Source organism: Heteronotia binoei, chromosome 10 (genome assembly GCF_032191835.1).
Source record: "Heteronotia binoei isolate CCM8104 ecotype False Entrance Well chromosome 10, APGP_CSIRO_Hbin_v1, whole genome shotgun sequence".
Lineage (NCBI taxonomy): Eukaryota > Metazoa > Chordata > Lepidosauria > Squamata > Gekkonidae > Heteronotia > Heteronotia binoei.
This window is the reverse complement of record NC_083232.1, coordinates 66,251,002-66,274,759: the sequence shown is the minus strand read 5'-3', so window position 1 is coordinate 66,274,759 and position 23,758 is coordinate 66,251,002. Positions and strand designations below refer to the sequence as shown.

The 23,758-nt window shown below is 39.8% G+C and overlaps 1 protein-coding gene across 2 annotated transcripts in view; it reads right to left on the bottom strand.

The window, feature by feature from the left end:
• RBMS3 (RNA binding motif single stranded interacting protein 3) overlaps nucleotides 1-23,758 on the bottom strand; it is a 1,175,542-nt gene that overhangs the window by 1,019,251 nt on the left and 132,533 nt on the right. The window contains exon 1 of one of the 2 annotated variants that reach the window (XM_060248816.1): nucleotides 18,552-18,674. The exons of the other annotated variant lie outside the window; for it this stretch is intronic. Within the exon in view, the coding sequence (XP_060104799.1) occupies nucleotides 18,552-18,575 (24 nt within the window). The 5' untranslated portion in view covers nucleotides 18,576-18,674. Of the gene's footprint in view, nucleotides 1-18,551; nucleotides 18,675-23,758 lie in introns of those variants that run through there. 2 annotated transcript variants of the gene reach the window in all.

Below are 23,758 nucleotides of genomic sequence, written 5' to 3'. Positions count from 1 at the left end.
TATGAGATGAGGCCTGAGACATAGTGAGCTTTAATTGGTTAAAGGATATGGCAGGAGCAAACCAAAGGTTTCAGCCTAAAAGGGAGTTTGAGTAGAAGGCGTCAGCTGGAGGGTCACTGAAGGACTATGAAGAAAATTTAACAGTTGACTTCCGGGATTTGGAGAATGCTGAGCTGACCTGCCTCCCTAAGGCGGGGCAGGCTGGAGCTTCTGTTCAGGGTAGTAAATGGCAAATTTTTGCCTTCTGCCTACTTTTCTCAGTGAGAGATTAGTCCAAAATATGCACAGGAAACTTTGAGGTGATTTACCTTGGCTAAAAGGGAGCCCCGGGGGAGGGGGGCTCCTTTGAAAGATCCCCGGAGAAGAGTTACATATTCATCATCTGCAGAAGCTTACAGAGTCATTTATTTGACATAAGCTTGACAAGATCCTAATCTTCTTTGAGACTGCTAAACATCTGATGCTGTACAAGACCAGTGTTGATTTGGATAACCTTAGAAAAAGGTACTGATTGCTATCTACCATTCCGGGACTATTTTAAAGCAAACAAAATAATATTAGAAGGTGGGAAAGAGAAAGTTTGAAAGCTTGGAAGAAGAAGAGGAGAAGGGGTGAATTTTGGACTTTGTTAAATTAAGAACAATGTTAAAAATTGGAAAGGAATTTATTGTTTTGTCTACCTGTGGTCATGGAGTGAAAGCACCATCGTCAGAGATATGCAGTTTCTACAGTCAACACAGGAAATACGTCAAGTATCATGAGATTTTGTTACCAGTGAGAATGTGACTTGGAGCAAGCAAAGCAGGAAGTAACTATTGAAGAAGTGGACCTACTCTAGGATTGTTTTACCATAGAAAAACATTGGTGGCCATTACAGGGAGGCTACATTTTAAAAAAAATAATATCTGAACCTGGGAAGTTCGGAGGACGGCAAATTAGGCTCATTTGAAAGGGCAAGTTCTAATCTATCAAACCTGATAGTTTGGTGATATCAAATTTTTCGCTGTTTTTTTTAATGTCAGAGTCAAAGATAACCGATGCAAGGGCTGCCTCATTGGAGAAGATGTAAGATCAGTTAGAAGCAATGGAAGCTAGGATGATGAAAGGGGTGGAAAAGATGATAAATGCTTGCAAAAAAGAACTTAAAAAAGATATTGAGGACATTAAAAAAGAAATGGAAGAGCTTAGAAAGGAAACAGTGCTCGTGTCAAAAAAAAAGTGCAGGAGGTAGAAGGGAAAGTTAAACTCCAGGATTCCACCTTATTTAAAATGCAAGAAAAAATAACAATCCATGACTGTAAATTGATGGAGACACAAATATGTCTGAGAGGAGTACCTGAAGAAGGGACAGACTTAAAAGAACATATAATAAAAATAACTGCTGATTTCTTGGAGGAAGATCCTGAAGGGACTAGAAATATGTATGATTATATGTATAGAGAGAATTCATCATAATGCCAAGAAAAATAACTTACCAAGAGATGTGGTTATAAGATATATGACAAAAGAAATGGTGGGGAAAATCTTGAATAAAAATTTGAAAAGACATTGATAGTGGGATGAAGCAGAGTAAGAATAATGAAAGAATTGCCAAGACAAGTGATAAATGACAGGAGAACATATAAGAAATTAACAGAAAAACTACATGACAATGGAATGAGGTATGGATGGATAATACCTCAAGGTTTGAGCTTTGAGCTACAAGGAAGAAGGATTACAATTACAAATACACAGGAGCTGCGTAAATTTTATGAAAAGAATAAAGAATTTGCACCGTGATGGATTATAAATTATTATCTTGGAATGTAAATGGACTAAATTCACCACAAAAAAGGCAACATTTAATTGGATTAAAAAACAAAACTGTAATATAATTTGCTTACAAGAAGTTCATATTAAACAAAAGGATTATAAATTTTTATGGAATAAACAATTAGGACTGGAATTTTTTTCATTGGCTGAACAGAAGAAAAGGGGTGTGATTTTTTTTATATTAAACAAGAATTGGACCCAAAAATAATATTTAAAGATAAAGATGGAAGATTTGTGGCAGTGGAAGTAATAATAAATGCGAAAAAACCTTATTATTGGGACTGTATGCACCAAATGGTACAAAAGATGTTTTTTTTAAAGACATTATAAAACAACTTGATGATTATAGGAGACTTTAATGGAACAATTCCGAATACATTGGGCAAATCTGGGGAAAAAAATAACAATAAAGAAGGAAAATTGCCAAAATAATTCTTTGAACTGGTTAAACAAGAAAACTTGGAAGACATATGGAGAAAATTTAATCCTGAAGCACGAGATTATACATTTTTTTCAGCAAGACATAATACTTTTTCCAGAATTGACATTTTATGGGGTACAAAAGGACTTAGGCCTTATAACTAAGAAAATAGAGATCTTCCCGAAGATAGGTGCAGATCATAACCCAATATTATCGATTACAAAATTGTCTAAAAAAGTGAGAAGATGGAGATTAAATGAAGATTTGCTACAAAATAAAGAATTAGTGACATCTCTAGAAAATGAAACTAAAGCTTTCTTCCAAATAAATGATAAAGATGATATAGAATTTCATATGGTGTGGGATGCTTATAAAACCATAATGAGAGGAATATTGATTACATTAAACAATAAGGACAAAAGGGCAAAAGAAAAACAGATCTTGGACATTCAAAGTGAAATAAATAAAAAAGAAGGGGAACTGAGGAAAAGGCCAGGGGAAAAAGAAAATCATAAGGGAGATTACAATACAACCACAAATGAGACATTTGTTAAATAAAGAATTGGAATGGAATTTGAAAAAATTACAACAGAAGTCCTTTGAGGGAGCAAATAAACCTGGGAAGTATTAGGCCTGGCAACTGAAGAAAAAGAGAGGAAGTAAAATTATTAATAAAATTGTGGTTGATGGAGGAGAGATGGTAGATCAAGAAGGAATAACGAGTGAATTTTTCAAGTACTGTGCTAAATTATTTAAAGGTGTTAAAGTAAAAAAGGAAAGGATGGAAGCGTATTTGCAAAAGATTAAAATAGCACCCTTAAACTGAATATATGAAAAAAAAAAATTGAATGATCCAATTGAAAAATAGAAATTGAAGCAGCAATTAATGCAATAAAAATTGGAAAAGCACCTGGGCCAGATGGATATACGGCAAAAATTTTTTAAATTTTTAAAGAAGAATTAGTACCGAAACTTCAAAAATTGATGAATATGATAAGAATAAAAGGGAAAATACCAAATACATGGAAGGAAGCTGTAATTTCTTTGAATCCTAAGGAAGATAGAGATGTCACGAATGTAAAGAACTATAGATCAATTTCATTACTAAATAATGACTATAAGATATATACAAGAATTTTGGCAGAACGACTTAAACAATATTTGATACATTTCATAAAGGAAGACCAAGTGGGATTTCTCCATAAAAGGCAAATAAGAGACAATATTATAACTGTTGTAAATATTGTAGAATATTATGAAAGACATCCAGAGAAGGAAGTTGCATTATTCTTTGCGGATGCAGAGAAAGCTTTTGACAATTTGAACTGGGAATTGATATTTGCAGTAATGCAGAAAATAGAGTTGGACAACTCATAAAAAAAAAGAGAAATGATTTTATTAATGGCCAGTGGGAGCAACTGATACAAGCGACAACTTTAAATAAATCAAAACAATTTTGGACCATAGTTTCTGGTGCATTCCATAGGGAAGCTCCCACCACGTTCCTTATTCCCCCTCATGTCTGGTTTCAACATTTCCTAACAGTGTTTTATGAGGAAGGTAGAAGTGTAGTAGAACCATCTGATTTCTGTTTGAGCGATTTACCTGATTGGCCCCCTGTAGATTCTGTTGAGACAAGGGAATTAATTGTCCAACTAAAGGCTGGAAAAGCCCCTGGTCCAGATGCAATAACCCCTGAAATTCTAAAATCAGACCCAGATTGGTGGGCTCCTCTACTCGCTGTCCTTTATACAATGGTTGATAAAACTGATTTAATGCCCGAGGCTTGGACAAATGCAGTAATAGTACCAATCTACAAGAAGGGTGACTGTTCATCCCCCTCAAATTTTAGACCCATTAGCCTCCTCTATAATTGGCAAGTTGTACGCCAAGCACCTCTTAGCCAAACTTACTGCATGGATGACACAACAACAAATCCTAGGGCCAGAACAAGCGGGTTTTCACCATGGGAAATCCACACTGGATCACTGTATTATCTTGTCCCATCTGGTAAATAAATATACTAGGAAGGCCAAGTTTAAGTTATATGCTGCCTTCCTAGATCTTAAAGGAGCTTTTGACTCCATAGATAGAGGCCTACTTTGGGACAAACTGAATAAAATGAATATTGATAAGCGATTACTTTTTCTTATCAGAAAATTGCATACCTCAACAACTTGTCAGGTCAAATGCTCTCTAGCTGGAAAGTTAACGGCAAAAATTCCATCTAATAAGGGTGTTAAACAAGGCTGCATTCTAGCCCCCTCCTTATTTAACCTTTTCCTTAATGATCTAGCACTGATGCTGTCTGACGCCGACGGTCATAGCCCTAAACTCGGTCCCACTCACGTGCCACTGTTACTGTATGCAGATGATGCTTTATTAATGTCTTGCATGCGAGTGGGTTTGAAGCGTCTTTTTAGCTGCTGTTTAGAGTATTTTGAAATCAATAAGCTCCAACTTAATTTTGAAAAAACAAAAATCCTTGTCTTCTCAAGAACGTGGAAATTATTCAAATGGGATTTTAATGGAAATAGAATAGAGCAGGTCAGACACTTTAAGTATCTAGGTATTCATTTTCAATATAATGCATCATGGACTGTACAGCGAAGGTCTGCAACCAATATGGCTAAGGACAGTGCCCAGGGTATCTGTCGTTTCTTCTACAATAAGGGCAACCAATTTGTGCCGGCTGCTCTGAAAGTTTTTAAGGCCAAAACATGTGCACAACTACTATACGGTATGCCATTATGGATTGGTGCGTTTGATTATTCTTTGGAACGCATCCAATCCAAATTTCTCCGTAAAATTCTGGGAATGCCATGTTGTGTGCCTTATGCAGTCCTATGCCTAGAATCGGGGCAGGTTCCACTTGAAACTAGGGCATGGCTTTTAACTGTTAAATACTGGTTGCGAATACACTATAATTCTGATCCTTCCAGTCTTATCACTCAAATGCTTTTAGAATCTAGATACTCTAATTGGCTAGACTCCATCGAGAAAAAGATCAGCACTGTTGGTTTATCTACAGAGTCATTATCTATGCTCTCACAAATAGAGGCATTTTGTATGATTAAAGCCAGAATCCTGGATATTGAATTACAAAATCTCCACAGTGCCGCTAATAAAACTTGTTCTCCTGTGAGTCTAGGGTTTTCATTTGATGTTGGCCATATGGCTTTTTATCTCTATTCTTTGCAAAGTCCTCAACAGCGTAGGGCCTTTTCATTGGCAAGATTTGATGTTATGCCATCAGCAGTTCTATAGGGCAGATTTCATAATATACCCTACCTGGCCAGTCTATGTCCGTGTAAATCCGGATCTATTGAAACCATTTCACATATTCTTTTGTACTGCCCTTTTTATGTAAGTATTTGTTGTCGATTTTTGGATCCTATTCTTCTAAATAATATGGGTCTGGCTGATCCAGATAAGGTCCAGCTTGTTCTGAAGGATGTTACTCCTGACATAACTGTGAATACTGCCTCATTCCTGTACTGGGCCAAAAGATTCATCAAGGCAAGGAACAGTCTTGTTGTTTCATTTAACTGTGATTGTATGTAACTGTGTCTTAATCCTGATGTACAGTATCTTAACCTATTTATTGCTTCTTAACCTATTGTTTCTTAACCTGTTTTTATATGCCATTAAAGGCTGATATTGATATTGAGTTGGGGGAAAACTTTATAAGAATGATAAAGGCAATATATACTGAACAACGTGCAAGGTTATGTATAAATGCAGATCTTACAGATGAAATGATAATCAGCAAAGGTACAAGACAAGGTTGTCCGCTTTCACCTTTGTTGTTTATAATGACTCTTGAACTTTTATTAATGCAAATACAAGATGATAAAGAAATAGAAGGGTTGAGAGTTAAAGGATTTATTTACAAATATAGAACATTTGCAGATGATATAATGTTTATAAATGAAAATCCTATACAAGTAACACCTTTGTTGTTAGCTAAAATACAAGAATATGGAGAACTGGTGGGATTTTATGTTAATAAAGAAAAATCAAAATTTTTATGTAAAAATATGCAAGTAAATAAACAAAAGGAACTGCAGAAGTTAACAGGATGTGAAGTTACCTCTAAAGTAAAATATTTGGGTGCGGAAATAACATTGAAGAATATTGACCTGTTCAAAAATAACTATGAAAAGCTATGGCGTAAAATGGATGAAGATATGATAAAATGGAATAAGCTTAACTTGTCATTGCTTGGAAGAATAGCTGTAATTAAGATGAATATTTTGCTGAGAATAATGTATTTGTTTCAAACTATTCCAATTGTGAAAGACAGTAAACAATTTAACAAATGGCAAAGGAAGATTTTGGAATTTGTATGGGCTGGGAAGAAACCAAGGATCAAAATGAAAGTTTTAATAGATGCTAAAGAAAGACGAGGATTCCAATTACCAGATTTAAAATTATATCATGAAGCAGTTTGTTTAGTATGGATAAAAGATTGGGTGACACTGTTGAATAAAAAACTTTTAGTGTTGGAAGGTCATGGAAATAAATTCGGCTGGCATGCTTATATGTATTATGGGAAGAAAAAGATGGATAGTTTTTTCTCTCACCATTATATAAGAAATAATTTGTTGAATACCTGGATGAAATATAAGAAATATGGTGATGAAGGAAAACCATTATGGATAGTGCCAGCAGAAGTGATAAAAATAACAGCTGAGACAGGTGAGAAAAAATGGCTGTCATACAATCAACTATTTAAACAGGTTCCCTAGCTTCCCCACCACCACCACCTCGGCTCCTCCCCTCCCAACTCAGTTCCACTTCGGCACCTTTCTTCCTTCCCGAAGTCTCTCTTGCTCCTCCCAGACTCAGCTTTTCCTCCTCCTTCCTCGGCTTCCTTCCACGTGGTCTCCCAAACAAACTTTTGCTTCTTCTCTCCCAACTGCACTGTAAGTTGTAATTTTTTTTCTGAATGTAAAGGTGGGCGTGGGGGAGAGGTTTGGACCTGGACAAAACAGGGCTCCAGCAACAGGATTTCAGGGCCAGTTTTGATTTTAAAAATAAAATAAAATAAAGGGCACAGAAGAGGATTTTCCAGGGGGACAGTGAAGGGGTGGAGAATAGAAAGAAGCAGAAAAGCAAGGAGCTAAAAAACCAAGAACAGAAGCCTTTCTGCAGCATATCCTGGAAAGATGCCAGCCTCCAGGTGGGAGCTGGGGTTCCCCTAAAATTACAGGTCATCTCCAACCTACAAAGATCAGAAGTGGACAAGAGCTATTCTGTGCTAATCTCCAGGGGAACTGAAAGGATAAATTATTTCTCTGTTTTAGAACCAGTTTGCTATGTACAGTCATGCAACATATCAGAGCCATGCATAGTTACAAATGTTTAAAAACAGCCTGTTGTGAAGAATATTTTCCAGCTATGCAAATATGTCAGAATTTGTTCCTTAATGCCCCACAAGCCTGTTTAAAAGGTGGACATGAGACATATGCAAAGAAATAGTTTTTCATCTTGGATTTGGCTGACAGAGGTGCTAAGAGATTTCTTTATGCCAGTTATGGAATTGCTTTGGGACTGTTGTTGCTGTGAATCTAGTTGTGCCTTCCTTCTTTGGCAGCCTGTAATAATTCCTAGCAGGGGTCATTTTGTAGAAAAATAGGTGATGGAGCTCATCCAGGGATTGTTATGTAGCTGCACCTACTATTCAGTGGACAAGGAATGTAGGTGGGGAGGATGAAGGGGAACCCTCAGAAAGGTTCAAGAGCTGTGCTCCTGTGAGCTCCTGCTAAATTCAAGGCCTGATTCCTAGACATTTGTGAACTGATTACAAAGCAAAATAACATCCAGTGGATGCTAGTTGTTCAAACCAGCAACTGGCACTGTAAAGAAGAGGGGCTGAAACGCCCTATGACAGGAGTGGCGAACGGTAGCTCTCCAGATGTCTTTTTGCCTACAACTCCCATCAGCCCCAGCCAGCAAGGCCAATGACTGGGGCTGATGGGAGTTGTAGGCAAAAACACCTGGAGAGCTACTGTTGGCCACTCCTGCCTATGACTCAGGGAAGGATATGAGTGAAACACAGTTATACCCTCAAGTTTTCAGTTGACAGACTTAATTTGCAAAGTAAACGAATTCAGTAGTACTTTTAGTTATATATCATAGTTAAGATGCAGGCAGTTTCTGCTAGGAGAATAAAGTATCAAAAGGCTACCTTCCACAGAAAAGAAATATAGGAGCTCCTGGCCACTGGCAGGGAATGGGGGAGTTGAGTAGCCATATCCAGATGAGAAACTTGTGGAGATTTGGGGACATAACCTGGAAAGGAAAGGTACCTCAGCAGGGTATAATGTCATACAGTTCTCCCTCTGAAGCAGCCGTTTTCTCCAGTGTGTAGTCTAAAAATGAGCTTTAATTCCAGGGGATTCTCCAGGTCCCACCTGGAGGCTGGCATCCCTAGGTTCATACAGTTTTCTGTTGTGCATTTTGCATAGTGTGAAGTGTGCAGTTCAGTGCATAGAATCATTGAACCTTAGAGCTGGAAGGGCCTCCAGGGTCACCTAGTCCAACCCCCTGCACAATGCAGGAAATTCACAAAGAAGTTAACAGAATCAGCATTGCATGCGTCTCTTCCCTACTAAAGTCAGTGTAAAGGGCTTCATTTTTGGCAGAACGTTTATGCCATGCTCTAGACAAGGGGTGGCCAAATTTGTGTAATGTAAGAGCCACATAGAATAGATGTCAGATGTCTGAGAGCCACAAGACATGAATCTCAGATGTTTGAGAGCAGAAAGGCAGGCAGGCAAATAGCTGAGGGGAGGGAGAGGTGGAAAGAAAGCAACTTTAAATGCATTCTTCAAGCCACTGGTTGACTAGGCTTGATTTAAAGAGAGAAATGCCTTCTCCAAGTCAGCTGACAGGGTGGTGTGGGATTTGACAGCCACACAATATGTGTGAAAGAGCTACATGTGGCTCCTGAGCCACAGTTTAGCCACCCCTGCACTATACTGTTTTTGAATATTTTACCAAGTAATTCATTTGCATTGTTTTCCACTTCAGTAATTGTAGTCCTAATACATTGTTTATTAAAGGCTCTTGCTGTCTGATTGAATTGCTTTTCATTTTTTGTATTCTGTCCTGAGTCTCAGTGAGGAAGGTGGGCTATAAATGAAGCTGATAACAATACTAACATTATATGTTGCATAGCCTCTACCTGTGTGTTGTATATATCTTCTTAAATTAGTTGTGGAGTATACGCAGAAAGTATTCTGTTGGCATTATTTCTTATTGTTAAAGCACAATCTGATGGCAGTATAATTTTCAAATTAACACTGCATTTTTGTGGTGGTGAGATTTTTTTGGGTCTGTTTTAAAGCTATGAATTATGCTTGGTATGTGTGCTGAGTGAAATGTATCTGCAGGAGTTCCCTATTGCTGCTTATGTCAAACTTTCTTCTTTTGGCCTGCTTTGTTTTCTGCTGAAATTTGACCTTCTTTAAAAACAAACCAATCCAGAGTGCTTTGGTTAGGTTATTTATTTTGGTACAAGAGTAAATATATGTTTTGCTATTTCGTCTATAACTCTCTCCATCAGTAAGGTTCTACAGCATCCTTGATGCTTTATGCAAAATTTTTGTTATTTTTGCACAGGCAGGAGGCCTAAAAGTCTAGAGCAAGGGTGGCCAAACTGAGGCTCAGGAGTCACATGTGGCTCTTTCACACATACTGTGTGGCTCCCGAAGCCCCCACTGCTGCCCCATTGGCCAGCTTGGAGAAGGTATTTCTCTCTCTAAATCATTTTTCCAAGCCAGCTGGCAGCTTGGAGAATGCATTTAAAGTTAAAGTTGCTTTCTTTCCACCTCTCCCTCCCTCCTCCCCCCATCCAGGGGTCATTTGTAGAAAAAAAAGGTGTGGGAGCTCAGTAGCATATCTCATTTGTGTGTGCCCCAGAATCTGTGTGCAGTGGGGAGAGAACAGACCCTGGCTGGAGGTTCAGGTGCTGTGCTCTTGTGAGCTCCTACCAAATTCAAGGCCTGCCCCCATCTATTTGCCTATGTGCCTGTTTCAAACAGCTGATGTTCATGTCTTCTGGCTCTCAAACATCTGATGTTTATTCTATGTGATTCTTAGCATTAAGCAATTTTGACCACCCCTGGCCTAGAGGTAATATAAAATGGGGAAAAGGTGGGGGTGGGAAGTTATATACGACAGTATGTTTGAAGTTTGGGGGGTGGGAAGAAGTTTCTTCAGAGGAAAAGGCAGGTTTGGGAGAGTGCCCAGAAAGTGATGCCAAAGGAAGAAGTGGGGTTTTAGTGGAGTGTGCTGGAAGTGACATCATCGAAAAAGTGGAAGTGACATCATTTGATCTTTGACCTGGAAGAGACATCACAGAAAATGACATCACAGAAGTCTCCTGGCTCCACCCCCAAAGTCCCCAGATATTTGTTGAGTTGGACTTGGCAATAGGCTTCCCAACCCTCCCGCCCTGGCTGGGGACTCCCGAATTTTCAGCCTCCTCCCCCGCTCTTAAAAAGTCTGGGGGCGGGGGAGAAAGAACATACCTGCAGGAATCATGTTTTACAGCTTGGGATCCGTTTTTAAGGCTGCACAGGAAACAGGAACGGCCCCTCCCTTTCTTTTCCTGTGCAGTCTTACTTTCTTTTTCACAGCCAGCAAATTCTGCTGGAAGAAGACCAAGTAAGGTAAGTGTTTGTGTGTGTGAGAGAGAGAGAGGGAGGGGGCAGGGAGGGGGGAATTCCCTGGTATGGAGGCCCACCCCCCCCTTTAGAAAGCGTGGGGGGGGAAGGAAATGTCTACTAGGCACTCTATTATTCCCTATGGAGAACGATTCCCATAGAGAATAATAGGGAATTGATCCATGGGTATTGGGGGCTCTGGGGCGGCTATTTTTTGAGGTAGAGGCACCAGATTTTTCGTATAGCAGCTTGTGCCTCTCCCCAAAATACGCCCCAAGTTTCAAAAATATTGGACCAGAGGGTCCAATTCTATGAGCCCCAAAAGATGGTGCCCCTATCCTTAATTATTTCCTATGGAAGAAAGGCATTTAAAAAGGCATGCTGCCCCTTTAAATGTGATGGCCAGAACTCCCTTGGAGTTCAATTATGCTTGTCACATCCTTGTTCCTGGCTCCACCCCCAAAGTCTCCTGGCTCCACCCCCAAATTCCCCAGATTTTTCTTTAATTGGACTTGGCAACCCTAACTCCACCACACATGGCTCTCTCTCTCTCCAGCCATGCTGAGGGGTGGGGGGGACAAGGTCTCTCATTGGGCTGTGTAAGATCACACATCCATGAAATGCAGCTGATGGCACTGTCCTGTGTCAATATGTGGAAAGTAACTTCTGCATGGATATTACTTACAATGACATCAGGGTGTGGCCTAATATGCAAATGAGTTCCTCACCAAAACAAATATTTGAACAATATTATAGTGACTTACTCCAAATAACTTATGGGCTGCCATGATTTGTTGCAATTGTGAAGTTTCAAGGCAATCCCTTACAGTGTGCCTAGCCTGTAAATTATTTCTGTTTTTTGTCTTGTTTTAATCTTTTACTACGGACCAGTTCAACAACCATGAAGAAACCAGTGATAACTGTGGCACTTGTCAAGGAGACATAGACTGCATGTAAATTAGAGAGCCACCAGACATTGCCCCAGCCATTAGCCATGCTGGCTGGGGCTGTTGGAGAGCTACTGTTGGCCACTCCTGCTCTAGAGGAAGAACAGCAGCCACAACATTGGCTATACATTCTGATATCATAGCAAACAAGTTAATGTACAGAAATTGCTTGCATACTTGCTTTGAACTGTGGTTTCCAATTCTGGATTGCTGGCTAACTGAAAACCATGGTATGATGTCACATCAAGCCATAAAAATTGTGATACAGTATGATATACAAACTTGTGTAAATAAAACTTGTAGAGCATTTTTGTCCATTATTGTTGCAGAAATCTTGTTGATTTATCTATTATGTTACGATTATAAATTAATAAGGATAGGCGCAACATTAATTCAGTTTATGTATTTCTCAGTCACTAGTTTAATATAGTCTATTATTCAATGCACTGTCTCCTTCATGTAATTTATCTATAATCTTACATAGTGGAATTTTAGAATTTATGTAGTATACCTACAAAATATGTGCATTGTACCAATTTTATCCGGCCACATTTATAACAAGATCAATTAAAATGTTGAGCATTGTACATTATGAAAGGAAACCAATTTCAGAAGAGGCTTAAATTATCGATTTGTTAGCATACAGCCAGTTATTTGTATTTGCCTCAAATCTTCTTTTGTTCAAAGCAATCAGAAACAAACAACAATATTTATTCTCATTCTTCTTTAGTTCCATGTATGCTCTCAACCAAATTATAACATTGTTAACAATAACTTTATTGTTCAGAAGGACATCATAAAATAATCTGATTTCTTTTTTAATACTCTAACAGGTACTATTCCCCTGGTTCCATTGTTATAATTGTCAATATTTGAGCTAAAACTATGCTCATGTGATGCTTCGTCACATTTTTTGAGGAGAAATCATGTAACTTGAGAGAATCAGGGTGAGGCATCTGAACCAAATACTCCATCATATGTGTGGGATACAGGAAGGGACATGGACTTCCCCATTATTACTAGAAGGAAGGACACATTTAAGAAGGACATAAATGCCTTAGTACTTCATCAGTTTTGGACACCACTTTGCTCTGGGTTATTAAGGGATCTATCGTCTCAGGTCTCACAATCTATAGTAATAATTCTCTTATCACCATGGCCATTCACTAATATTTACGGAACAAATTGCCCATCAAACGTTAGTCAGTGTCTCTGGGCCTCCCATTGGCTGACTTCCCTGTCCCACCTACTCAGGTCCAGGAATGTTGAACAAACTGCCAGAAGCAGTCTTCCATCAGAGACAGCCACATCTCCTCTGTCCTCTCTGTCAACCAGCCTCAGAAAGGGCTGCAAAGCTACTATGGCCTCACAAAAGGCCTCAGCTTCTGAAGGCTGCAGAAATAGCCAGAGAGGGCTGGTGAGAATTGGATTTAGGGGGGCTGTGTTACAGTCCCCCAAAGCAGGTGCCTCAGAAAAGTGCTCCATAGAGAAATCACAGCCACAAGTTTAGGAGCATGTTGAATGCCACCCTGCAAGCTAGAGGCATCAAACTCACAGAGGATCTCCTTGCCTGCCCTCCAGGTTTGGTGAGGATTGGTTTGGGGGGATGGAGTAGTAGCCCCCCAAAGCAGGTGACACAAACTGCCTAAATCTCCAAACACCACATGGAGGGTTGTGGGAGATTCAACTCACAACCCTTGGCTCATGAACCAGGCAATTTTCATCACAAATTTAGGTTTATGAGCCAGTTTGTGCTCAGCCCTACTCTTTACCCAGCCTTTCTTTCAAAGAGTACGTGGTTCTCTTCATGCTCTAAGCTCACCCCATTAGCTTCATGGCTGAATAAGTATCTGAACTTGGATCTCCCCCGTCTTCACTGGACTCTCTGCACTTATAGTGCGACACAGCTTAGATACTGTTGCTAGAGTAAAAACACTCATGCATCTCTCTTAAGTTCTCTCATTCTATACTTACCTTTTTTACTCCTAAACTGCTACTACACTGATTATACTTCCAACTGATTCCTCACTTTAGATACATCAAGGGTATCCTGCTTTTGAAAAAGTTACAAAATGACTATTACCATTGTCACTAACAACACTTGAGTGGTAAAGGAAAGAGGGACTTCATTGTCTCAAAATGTCTGCAGTGAAATTTCAGACGAAAGGATTTGGATTCAGCAACTACACACTCTTACTTAGCTAAGAAGCCTAACCCAACGGCAGTAATTATGTATTTAAATACAATAAGAAAACTGCATACTCATTACAAAACCATGCCACAAAAGTAGACATCTCAGAGTTCAGTCTTGAATCATGGCCAAAGATCTCCAAAAACGTAATTCATATAATCAGGGAAAAAAACATTTGATGTGCATCCAATAAAGACACACAACATGTAAATTCATCACAGTTTCTAGTTCACAAACATAATTGAACTGGCAAAAGTAGTTACAAACCTTGTTAAACTTCCACATTGTACATATGTTTCTTTTCAGTTTTCACTATTGAACACTTACTTGTGTTAATACAGTATAATAAGAACTGAGGTATCTAGTAATATAAGGATTCCAGATAATTGAAAAAATTATACTGAAAAGGGAAGCACAGACTGACACAATTCAATATAGATAAAATAGGTCCAGTGCAATTTATTTGGGTGCTTTGGGCTGGAGACTAGTTTTATGTATCTCCCCTTGAGTTCTCTCTCCGCACATCTATGATTCATTTGATATAGAAGAGAAGAGAATCAACCAAGGTCCTTTTTAAAAAGGGAACTGATCCTGACCTTTTCCTACAGAAATAGCCGCATAGATACTGAAGCATAATAGTTTGCCAAAGTTTGAAATAACTGGATCTCTTTTCTTCCAAGTCCATTACACTAGAATGGGTAAATATAAAGCCAGGATCTGAGACTAGGAATTGAACTCAAAACTTTATATTCTAAACCTAACAAGCTCTGAACTGACCTTCGTATGCATCAGATTCCTATACTAACAAAAAAAAGGGGGTATGAAAAGAGGAAAATACAGATAGCATCCTCCAGTTCTCACTTGTTTATTCCTGTGAACGTCTTCAAACAAGAAACACAAGACACTCTGTCTAAACGTTTGCACTCTTCTGTGTGTGCATTCTGTAGAGTAATTGAGATACATTGCACAAAATGACACACTGTTCATCACCCCAATTAAGTAATCACAGCATTGATCAGGATGCCAATTAAACGGATTCCAGCCTTACAAGCAATTATTTTAAATGGGATGTAAGCTTATTACTCTTTGTGCAATCTTCTTCCTATACTACTTAAGCACAAGAAAAGGAAACTATATGCTGGGGAGATTTTCTTTCCTTTATCAGTGTGCATGCATGACACACAAGTTACCCTCAGATTCAAACATATTAGTAACCTGCAAAAATCTGCCACACATCAGGATGTGGGAATCCTGGGAAGGCACTGCTGTTTGGTTGTTGTCAGTACACCATTCTCACAGGTGGCAGCTCTCCAGTTTCTCAAGCATCAGTCATTCCTAGCTTTGCAAGATGAGATGAGCCTTGCCTTGTAGCAGGCTTAAATTAACATACAGTGCAATCCTAAATAGAGCAATTTAAACTCATTCTCTTCAATGGCTTAGACTTAAACTGAAGTAACTCTCCACTGTAAGAACGGCTGATGGGTGTGAAGGATCCTTCCACTATATAAGTGAATTAAGAAAGTGAAATTCAGGCCCCTACCTGCAGATTCCATTTGTGTTTTCCCTAGGCATGCTTAGATGTTAATATCAAATATGTATTAACTAGAAATGGCAAACTGTCCAAGGCTGAAATCAGAAAGGGCTGAGAATTCTCTCACTTGTAATTTGCCAGCTACTGGTGTTCAGAAACAGCAATATTATTGAAATATGGATCCTTCCCCCCCCCCCTTTTCCATTCTACCTCCCTGAGGCTTTGGAGAAGAGATGATGGGCATGAGGCCCAGGATTCTTCCTCCACCTCCTCCAACATGCTTCAGCAGCATTTAAGGCACCAGGGATTCCGGGAAATGTAGTGTTACTACCTCTCTAAGAAGGCCATCAGACACCCCATGGGGGAAAATTATGGTGTTAGTAGGAAGACAATATTAGAGGAGAGCAGTTTAGGAAGGAACGGGGTATTAGAAGGGAGCAGGTAAAGAAGGATGACAATATTAGAACAGAGACCTAGGGTAGCACAGTTTTATCAGATCCAGTAGTAAGCAGGGTTAGCCCTCCTGGATGGAAGTTGAGGGTTGCTACTCAGAGGCAGGCAATGCCAAACTACCTCTGTTCACCGCTGTTCTTGCCTTGAAAACCCAACAGCATCACCATAAATTGGATGCGACTTGATGGCACTTTCCACAATACAGAGGAACTGAAGGCAGGAGGGACTGCAGATATACCTTGCAAATACTTTAATGACTATTGGATGATAGCCCATATTAATTTTTAAATCATAGCATAATTTTGGAAGTTCTGCTGTGTGTGCCAGTTATGTCTGGACACAACAGCTTTGAGCCCAGTGAAATAATTGTTAGCATGAAGGTATAAGAAGCTAAAAATCATTATTTTTCTGGTGCTTCAACTGTCAAGATCACTATTCCATTTTACCAAATGCTTTTTAACATAATAGCTTTTGTCCTTTGTTCCTACAAAAATTCCCAAATCTGTTCAAAGAGTTATTGGATAACACAACTGTAATTATTAATTCAATTGGCCTCTCTAAGAAGGCCTCTAAAGAAATTTTAAAAATACTATGGAAAGAATTTCTTGATAGTGCCTTTTCTCTCTCGCAGCAGGAGTTGGCACAAAACATCTTTGCTTGTAGAAAGACTCTCCAGGCTGGGTTTACAAATATGTTCCTTGTCTCCATAATTGATATAAATAGAGCTAACTAACTACATAATTTACATCCATTGAACTAGACCAGATTAAGCACTATAATCTAGCAGCGGCACTTCAGTACTTCAAAATATTGCTGATTCAATTTTTTTTTTAAAGCAATTCACATGCAGAGATTTGTAAAGCATATCTGGCATATTTGAAAAAGTTCTTTTCATTTTTTAAAGGCATTCCAAAAATCGTGACTCTGTCATTTTTCCTTGAGTTAGCTACAGTAAAGTATAGTGCTGCAATATCATATCTAAGGGTCCATTATGATTTCATGTGGTAAATGGCTTCATGAGGACACACACCTATAAATCTTCATATCTACATTTTAATGAGTGAAATAGGGCTGCTACCCCAATTCTGGCATCTGGTGGAAGCTTTTGGAGAGCAGGGACATATCAGCAGGTGTTGCTTTGATTCCATGACTTTCAGTGTGAACTCAGAAGCAACATTATCACACCTGGGTGAAGCTCTAGGATTCCATAATAAATCTATGGTTTTACCATAGAGTTTTGATGGAATTCTGGAGCATTGTCTAACTTGATAACATCACTTCCAGCTTTATGCTAGAAGTGACATCATGGTGTTGGAGAAATGCCAGTTTCCCTCACCACACATTTCCCCCTACCTCTCTACCAAGCAGCAGCAGAGGGACACCTGGTTTACATCAATTTCCTCTCCTCCATTATATCCTCACAACAGCCTGATGAAGTAGGTCAGGCTAAGAGTGCATGATATTGGGGGGGGGGGGGTGTTGCCACTAACCTTCAGACACAGCCTGAAGTTTTCCTAGAATTACAACTGATCCAGGCTTGAGATCAGTTCCTGTGGAGGAAACAGGTGCTTCAGAGGACAGATTCTATAGTATACCCTACAGTCAAAGAGAAACAGAGGTCCTAGAGAGAAATCACATCCCTTCCCCAAACTTCACCCTCCCCAGGTCTTGCCCCCAATCTCTAGAAATGTCCCAAGCTGGAGTCAGAAATCACAGAGCACACCCTGTGGCACTCTTTATTACTTTTTAATTGCAAATATTTATATGCCACATCTCCACAGTAATGTGCCCAAGGCACTTCACAGTGTTATAACACAATCAAATATAACCTTGAATTGAGCCAGCAGCCATAAACAGAAAATCAACTAGAAGAACTAAAATAGCAGCAGCATCTCAACACTAACAGTACTATTAAACAATCATGAAATGGGAGGAGGGGGAAAAAAACCAAAGGGAACAGCTGAAAGCTCTGACATAAGTTGCCTTTTCAAAGGTAACATGTATGTGAGCAGTTCCCAGAAGTAGCATCTGTTTCCTCCCAGTCATCTTCCTCCCCACAGAAAAGACAAGGCAAGTTTTGGCTTTTATGGAGAGGATGACACACATCCAAAATTATTTGCTAATGTCTGGAGAAGCCAGCCAGAGAAGCTGCATTAGTACTTTTACAGAAATAAAAGCAATCTATCTTATGCAGAAGTAACGCACACAGGGCTCTTTGATGTTTTTTTTTTTTAAGTGCCAGTACTGACATATAAGGGTGTAGTGATTTTTCCCCACTTATGCATGTAGGACTTGGAAAAGCCCTGAAAAAGGTGCTGGTATTCAGAACTAGTAAGTCCCACCACAACAAAAAAATTCTATCATGTAAAGTACATTTTGAACTTTATGTGACATGTCCCACCAAGTGGTTTATTAGCTACAGAGATGAGCCACTTGACTGCAAACCATTTGATGTATCCGCCTCAAGTTTCAGCGAAAGACCATGTGTGACAGGGACAAGTCATTGAAGGAACCCACTTACCTGAGGCCAGAAGGTGCACTTCATGAGGAAACCCCTGAAGCGCGACTGGAACAGAATGGGTATACAAACAGCTCTGAGAACCTACTCAGGAAAGGCAAGTCCCAGGTGAAGATTGTATGGGCTAACAACCCAGGAGGCAGCTCAGCCAAGGTGGTCATTAGATCAAGGTTTAAAAGTAGCAGTCAGCTGCTCTGGAGGTGGCTGAAGGAGTAGCAAAGTGGAATATATGAGTCATGAAGTGTGCTGTTAATGGCTTCCTCACCCAGTGCATATGAAGTTCTGCATAAACAGCTGACAGAACTGACTTAAGAATCTGGCATATGCTTGGGGAAAGAGGACCAAGCAGGCTACAGCGGTGGTGCTAACAGTTGCCTGGGAGATGCCCAGTCCTGCCACATCATGTACTCTGACATGGGATTTCTGCCAGCTAAAAGGCAAAGTATAGACACTGTAATTTTCTAAGTGGCATTTTCTTCCCATTGTTGTTTGTGTGGTCACCTGTGCTGACTCTCGGTACCTTCAAGTGAATCCAAAAGTGCAAAAAAAGAAAACTGTGCACATACCATAATTCAGAACTTGTAGAATTCTCCCCACCACCACCACCACTTCAGCTTGGATCTTCTAGGCTTCTTCCTGCTGTCCTAATTCATTTAGCAGACACACTTGCCTGCAAACGGAATGTTAATTTGGAAGTCTGTCTCGCCCCATCTCCATTTCTCTGTTTTTTATGTCCTCCTCTTTATTTATAGCACTTTACGTATGTTTATTCAATTATAATTTATTCCATTGAAGGTACATTCATCCCCTTTTATTAGCCATTTTTAAGATATTGAAAAACTACTCGAGGAAGAAAGGGAAGGTGGTTAGTAATGTTATTGGTTTCCAGACAGTTTCATTTAATGAATGGCAAGTATGCAGTCTGAATATATACCTGGATGTGTCGTGCTGAGCACCGTACAAACAGAACATAACCTCCCTGAGCTTGATCTTGCACAGCTGACTGAAATGTTATGACTACATTTCCACCAACCTTAAGGTGACTGCAGTTATCTCAGCAGAAAAGGTTCACCAAAAATACTCTTAGCTAAAGACATTCACTAAGAACAAGGTATGTCATGTTGCTTTTTAACTAGTAGATGATCTAGTATAAGTCTGAGAGAGAGCAGGATAAGCCAACCACTCATTTGAGAGCTTGGCTCACTGATTTTTGCACCAGTAAAGCAACAGGAAAATGTGCGTGTTCAGCATCTTTAAACATTCAGCCAGAGGCAACTGGCTCCATGCTAAAATGAAATGCAAGTTTAGTTGCATGCCAGTTGCTGTGCAGTTATGCAGAACTAAGGGCCAAAGACCAACGCCTTTCAAAACCACAATGCAGGATTATGGGAAGTGAGCACTTAACCTTGAAGCCTCCACACCTAATCTTCAAAGGTGCCACAAAAGTCCTTTGCCCAGAACAACACTTTGCATTAACAGAAACAATTTACCAGCATTGCTCACTCTCATGCAGTATGGCTGCAAGTGGGGCAAATATAAGCCTTGTGTTTAAAGCTATATTCTTTGGAGCTAAAGAATAATGCAGCTTGCTTTCTTTGCTAAATAAATTATGAATCGGAGTGAAGGTACAAGTGTACCAAAAAGCTCCAACCAGCATTAACAAACAATTCAAGTTAGAGCATACATGCAAGGGTGCTTCTAGAAGCAAGCCTTAGCATTAGTTTTCGGCCCACAGCTAGATATCACAAGACCACTGATGCTTCTGAGGGTGTGGCTTTTGCTTCAGTGGAATATTATCAAACAGCCTGAATGTGTGCAGGGGTGGGGGGTGTTACTAAGCACTATATAAAAATTGTGGATTCCTATTCATTTGGACACAAATCTCAAGTAAACCATTTTTTTTTAAATTCTCACTATGGCTAGGGTAGTCAACAGACCTGGAGGAAAAAAACCCCATCCAGTCCTTTTAATCAAGAATAAATATATGGAAACAAATACAAGGAGCTGGACGTGTTTCTCCAGGCATGTCGGCAACCTCGACTGTAGCCTAAGCATACAATTGTTGAGGAGGAGGAGGAGAAAGTTGGATTTACACCCTTCTCTTCACTTGGGAGTCTCAGAGCAGCTTACAGTCTCTTTTCCCTTCCTCTCCCTACAACAGACACCCTGTGAGGTAGATGGAGCTGAGAGAGCTCTAAGAAAACTGCTCTTAAGAGAACAGCTCTGAGAGAACTGTGACTGGCCCAATGTTGAGATATTCATTTAAAATTCTAAGGTGATGTACAAACAGAATGGAGACAAGATACATGCTTTAAAAATAGTTAGTGAAAAAACATTAGGGAAAGGTATTTGGGATGAAAGAAAATATTAAAAATGAATTCTACCTTGCTAATTACATCTTCATAGTTACATGGCTATTTTCTTAATATTGGTCCTTGCTGCTTCTTATTCTCAGTGAGACAAAGACTGGAAGACCAACTCTTAAGCTTGCATAGAAGATCAAAGCATTCTTACAAACAAGGTGCTAACGAACCAAGAGGCAGGTTACAGGTCAAACATACTTCCTTCTTGGTTTTCCAAGGCATATTACAGACAATTTACTAACCACTAACATTTGTTAACCCTACAATGACTGAAATGTAAGTAATTTGTAGTTCCAGCACCCAAGGTCACCCAGCTGGCTGCATGTGGAAGAGTGGGGGATCAGACCCACTTCTCCAGATTAGAGTCCACCAGTCTTAACTACTATACTAAACTGGCTTTCCTTGGCTACAAGTAATATGGCCTAAATATAAAGCTACTTTCAAAAGTTCTGATATCAAAACCCAAGCAGGAATTCAATTTCTAAATTTGGATTTATTTCTGAAGTGGAAGCATTCATGCAGTTGAAAACCCCATGTTTTCAAGTGTAGCCACATCAGTCTCTATAGAAAGTAACCTTTAAAAATAAATTTCAGTTGCACTGTAATTTTATATTTAGAGAGCACAAATATTCACAAGTTATTTATTACCTGTTTGGTTATATACAGTTAGAGAGCTGTAAGTGCAGGGCAGTGGAATATTTGTGCAAGAACTCTTAAAGGGACATCCTGCAATAAGAATTAAGTTAGGGAGTGTTGCTCTCAGGGCTTTTTTTTTTTAGCAGGAACACACAGAAATGCAGTTCCAGCTGGCTTGGCACCAGGGGTGTGGCCTAATATGCAAATGAGTTCCTGCTGGTCTTTTTCTAAAAAAAACCATGAGTGAAACGATGGTGATTTCAGGAGGTGTGGCCTAATAAGCAAATGAGTTTCCGCTGTGGTTTTTCTACACCCCCTCAAAAAAAAGCAAACTCCAGACATTACAGTTCTGGTAGTTCACCTGTGTACAACAGATTACTGAGCTACATGTAGACCTCTTAATATGTGTGGTCACCATTTTGTATGAATTGAACAACATGTAGATTTTCCAGATCTGGAAAGCTAGAAACCCAGATTTGAGGGTATGAGTTTGCACATGGTGAAGCTGGAAAATATGTGCATTGCTTATACCAAATGGTAACCATGCATAATGGGAGAATAGCAAGTAGCACACTCTCCTATTTCATGAGGTCACAGTGCCAAAATCATGATGACCATAGATGGTATTAATACATTCAATTTCATAAATTCCTTGTTTTTCAGGGTTCCAGATTACTAAGAGACAGTTGGCTGCCCATAGGCAGAGCTGTCTGGCCTGATCCTGATTTCCCTTCCTACCAAATGTAATCATTAGCCCCCACCCCCAATTTTTTGCCATCAAGCTAAAGCTAATTTATGGTGACTCCTCATGGGGTTTTCAAGAGCCATCCAGAGGTGGTTTATCATTGCCTGCCTCTGCATATCAATCCTAGACTTCCTTGGTGCTGTCCCATTCAAGTACTAGTCAGGGCTGATCCTGCTTAGTTTCCAAGATCTGACAAGATCAGGCTAGCCTGGATCATGCAGGTCAGAGAGCCTTTGTCTTTGCATTCTGGAAAATGGGCTTCAAATATGAATTTGAAATGAAGACTTAAAACAAATAAAACATATTGAGTCACTGCAAATATAGGTCAACTTGTTCTAGTGAAGAGGCATAGACATCTGGTTTCAAAGGGGAGGGGTCCAATGAAAAGTTGGCATTATTCAGTTCTTCACAGGAGCCTTTTATTAGTCACCTAGTAAAGCCTAGGTTTGTGTGCAGTGAACTCCTGCCAAAGTGGATTGAGAACACATGGAAGAGCAAATTGCATTCTAATTGAGCTGGTTCAGGCAATTAACAAAGGTGTTTGAATGATAATTTGTCAATATCAAATGAAATCAGTTTCCTCCCTGTGAACTGTTTTATTTCTATGTTCTTAATCACCTGCTTTTTCATACAAACATCAAGATATATAGTTCCATGGAAGATATAGTTGTTTCAAACTGGAAAAAATCTATCTAAAATATTAAGATCCATGAATCAACCAACAAGATAAGAAATGTATAATTAAAACTCAAATTCTTACAAATAGTTCTGATATAGGAAGCATATAAGATCAGCCCTGACCTCCCTGTGGCACCCACTTATATGTGGAGTGCCACAGGGAGCTATTCTCTCGCCTACATTATTCAACATCTATATGCACCCCCTTGCCCAGATTGCCCAAGGTTTTGGACTGGGTTGTCACCAGTATGCTGATGACACCCAGCTCTATCTGTTGATGGATGGCAGACCCTCTTCCGCCCCTGAACAGCTGTTGGAGGTGTTAGAAGCCGTAGCTGGATGACTACAGCAGAGTTGAATGAAGTTAAATCCAACTAAGACAGAGGTCCTGTACCTGAATCGGGGGGCGGGGGGGCGGTTCGTGCATCCAGCTCCCAGCCAAGGTTGGTGCCACCCTGGTACCGGCCCAGCAGATGAAGAGTCTGGGAGTGATTCTGGATGCCTCGCTCTCCATGGAGGTCCAGGTCACAACAGCTGTGTGGTGTGCCTTCTTCCATCTACGGCAGCTCAGGCAGATAGCACCATATCTATCTTCCCAAGACCTGCCTACAGTGATCCATGCAATAGTCACTTCCAGGCTGGACTACTGTAACTTCTTTACACTGGCTTGCCCCTGAAACTGATCCAGAAACTGCAGCAGGTGCAGAATGTGGCAGCTCATCTGCTGACTGCATCACCTATACGGGTGAGCATACGGCCGGAGCTTTGCGACCTGCACTGGCTGCCTA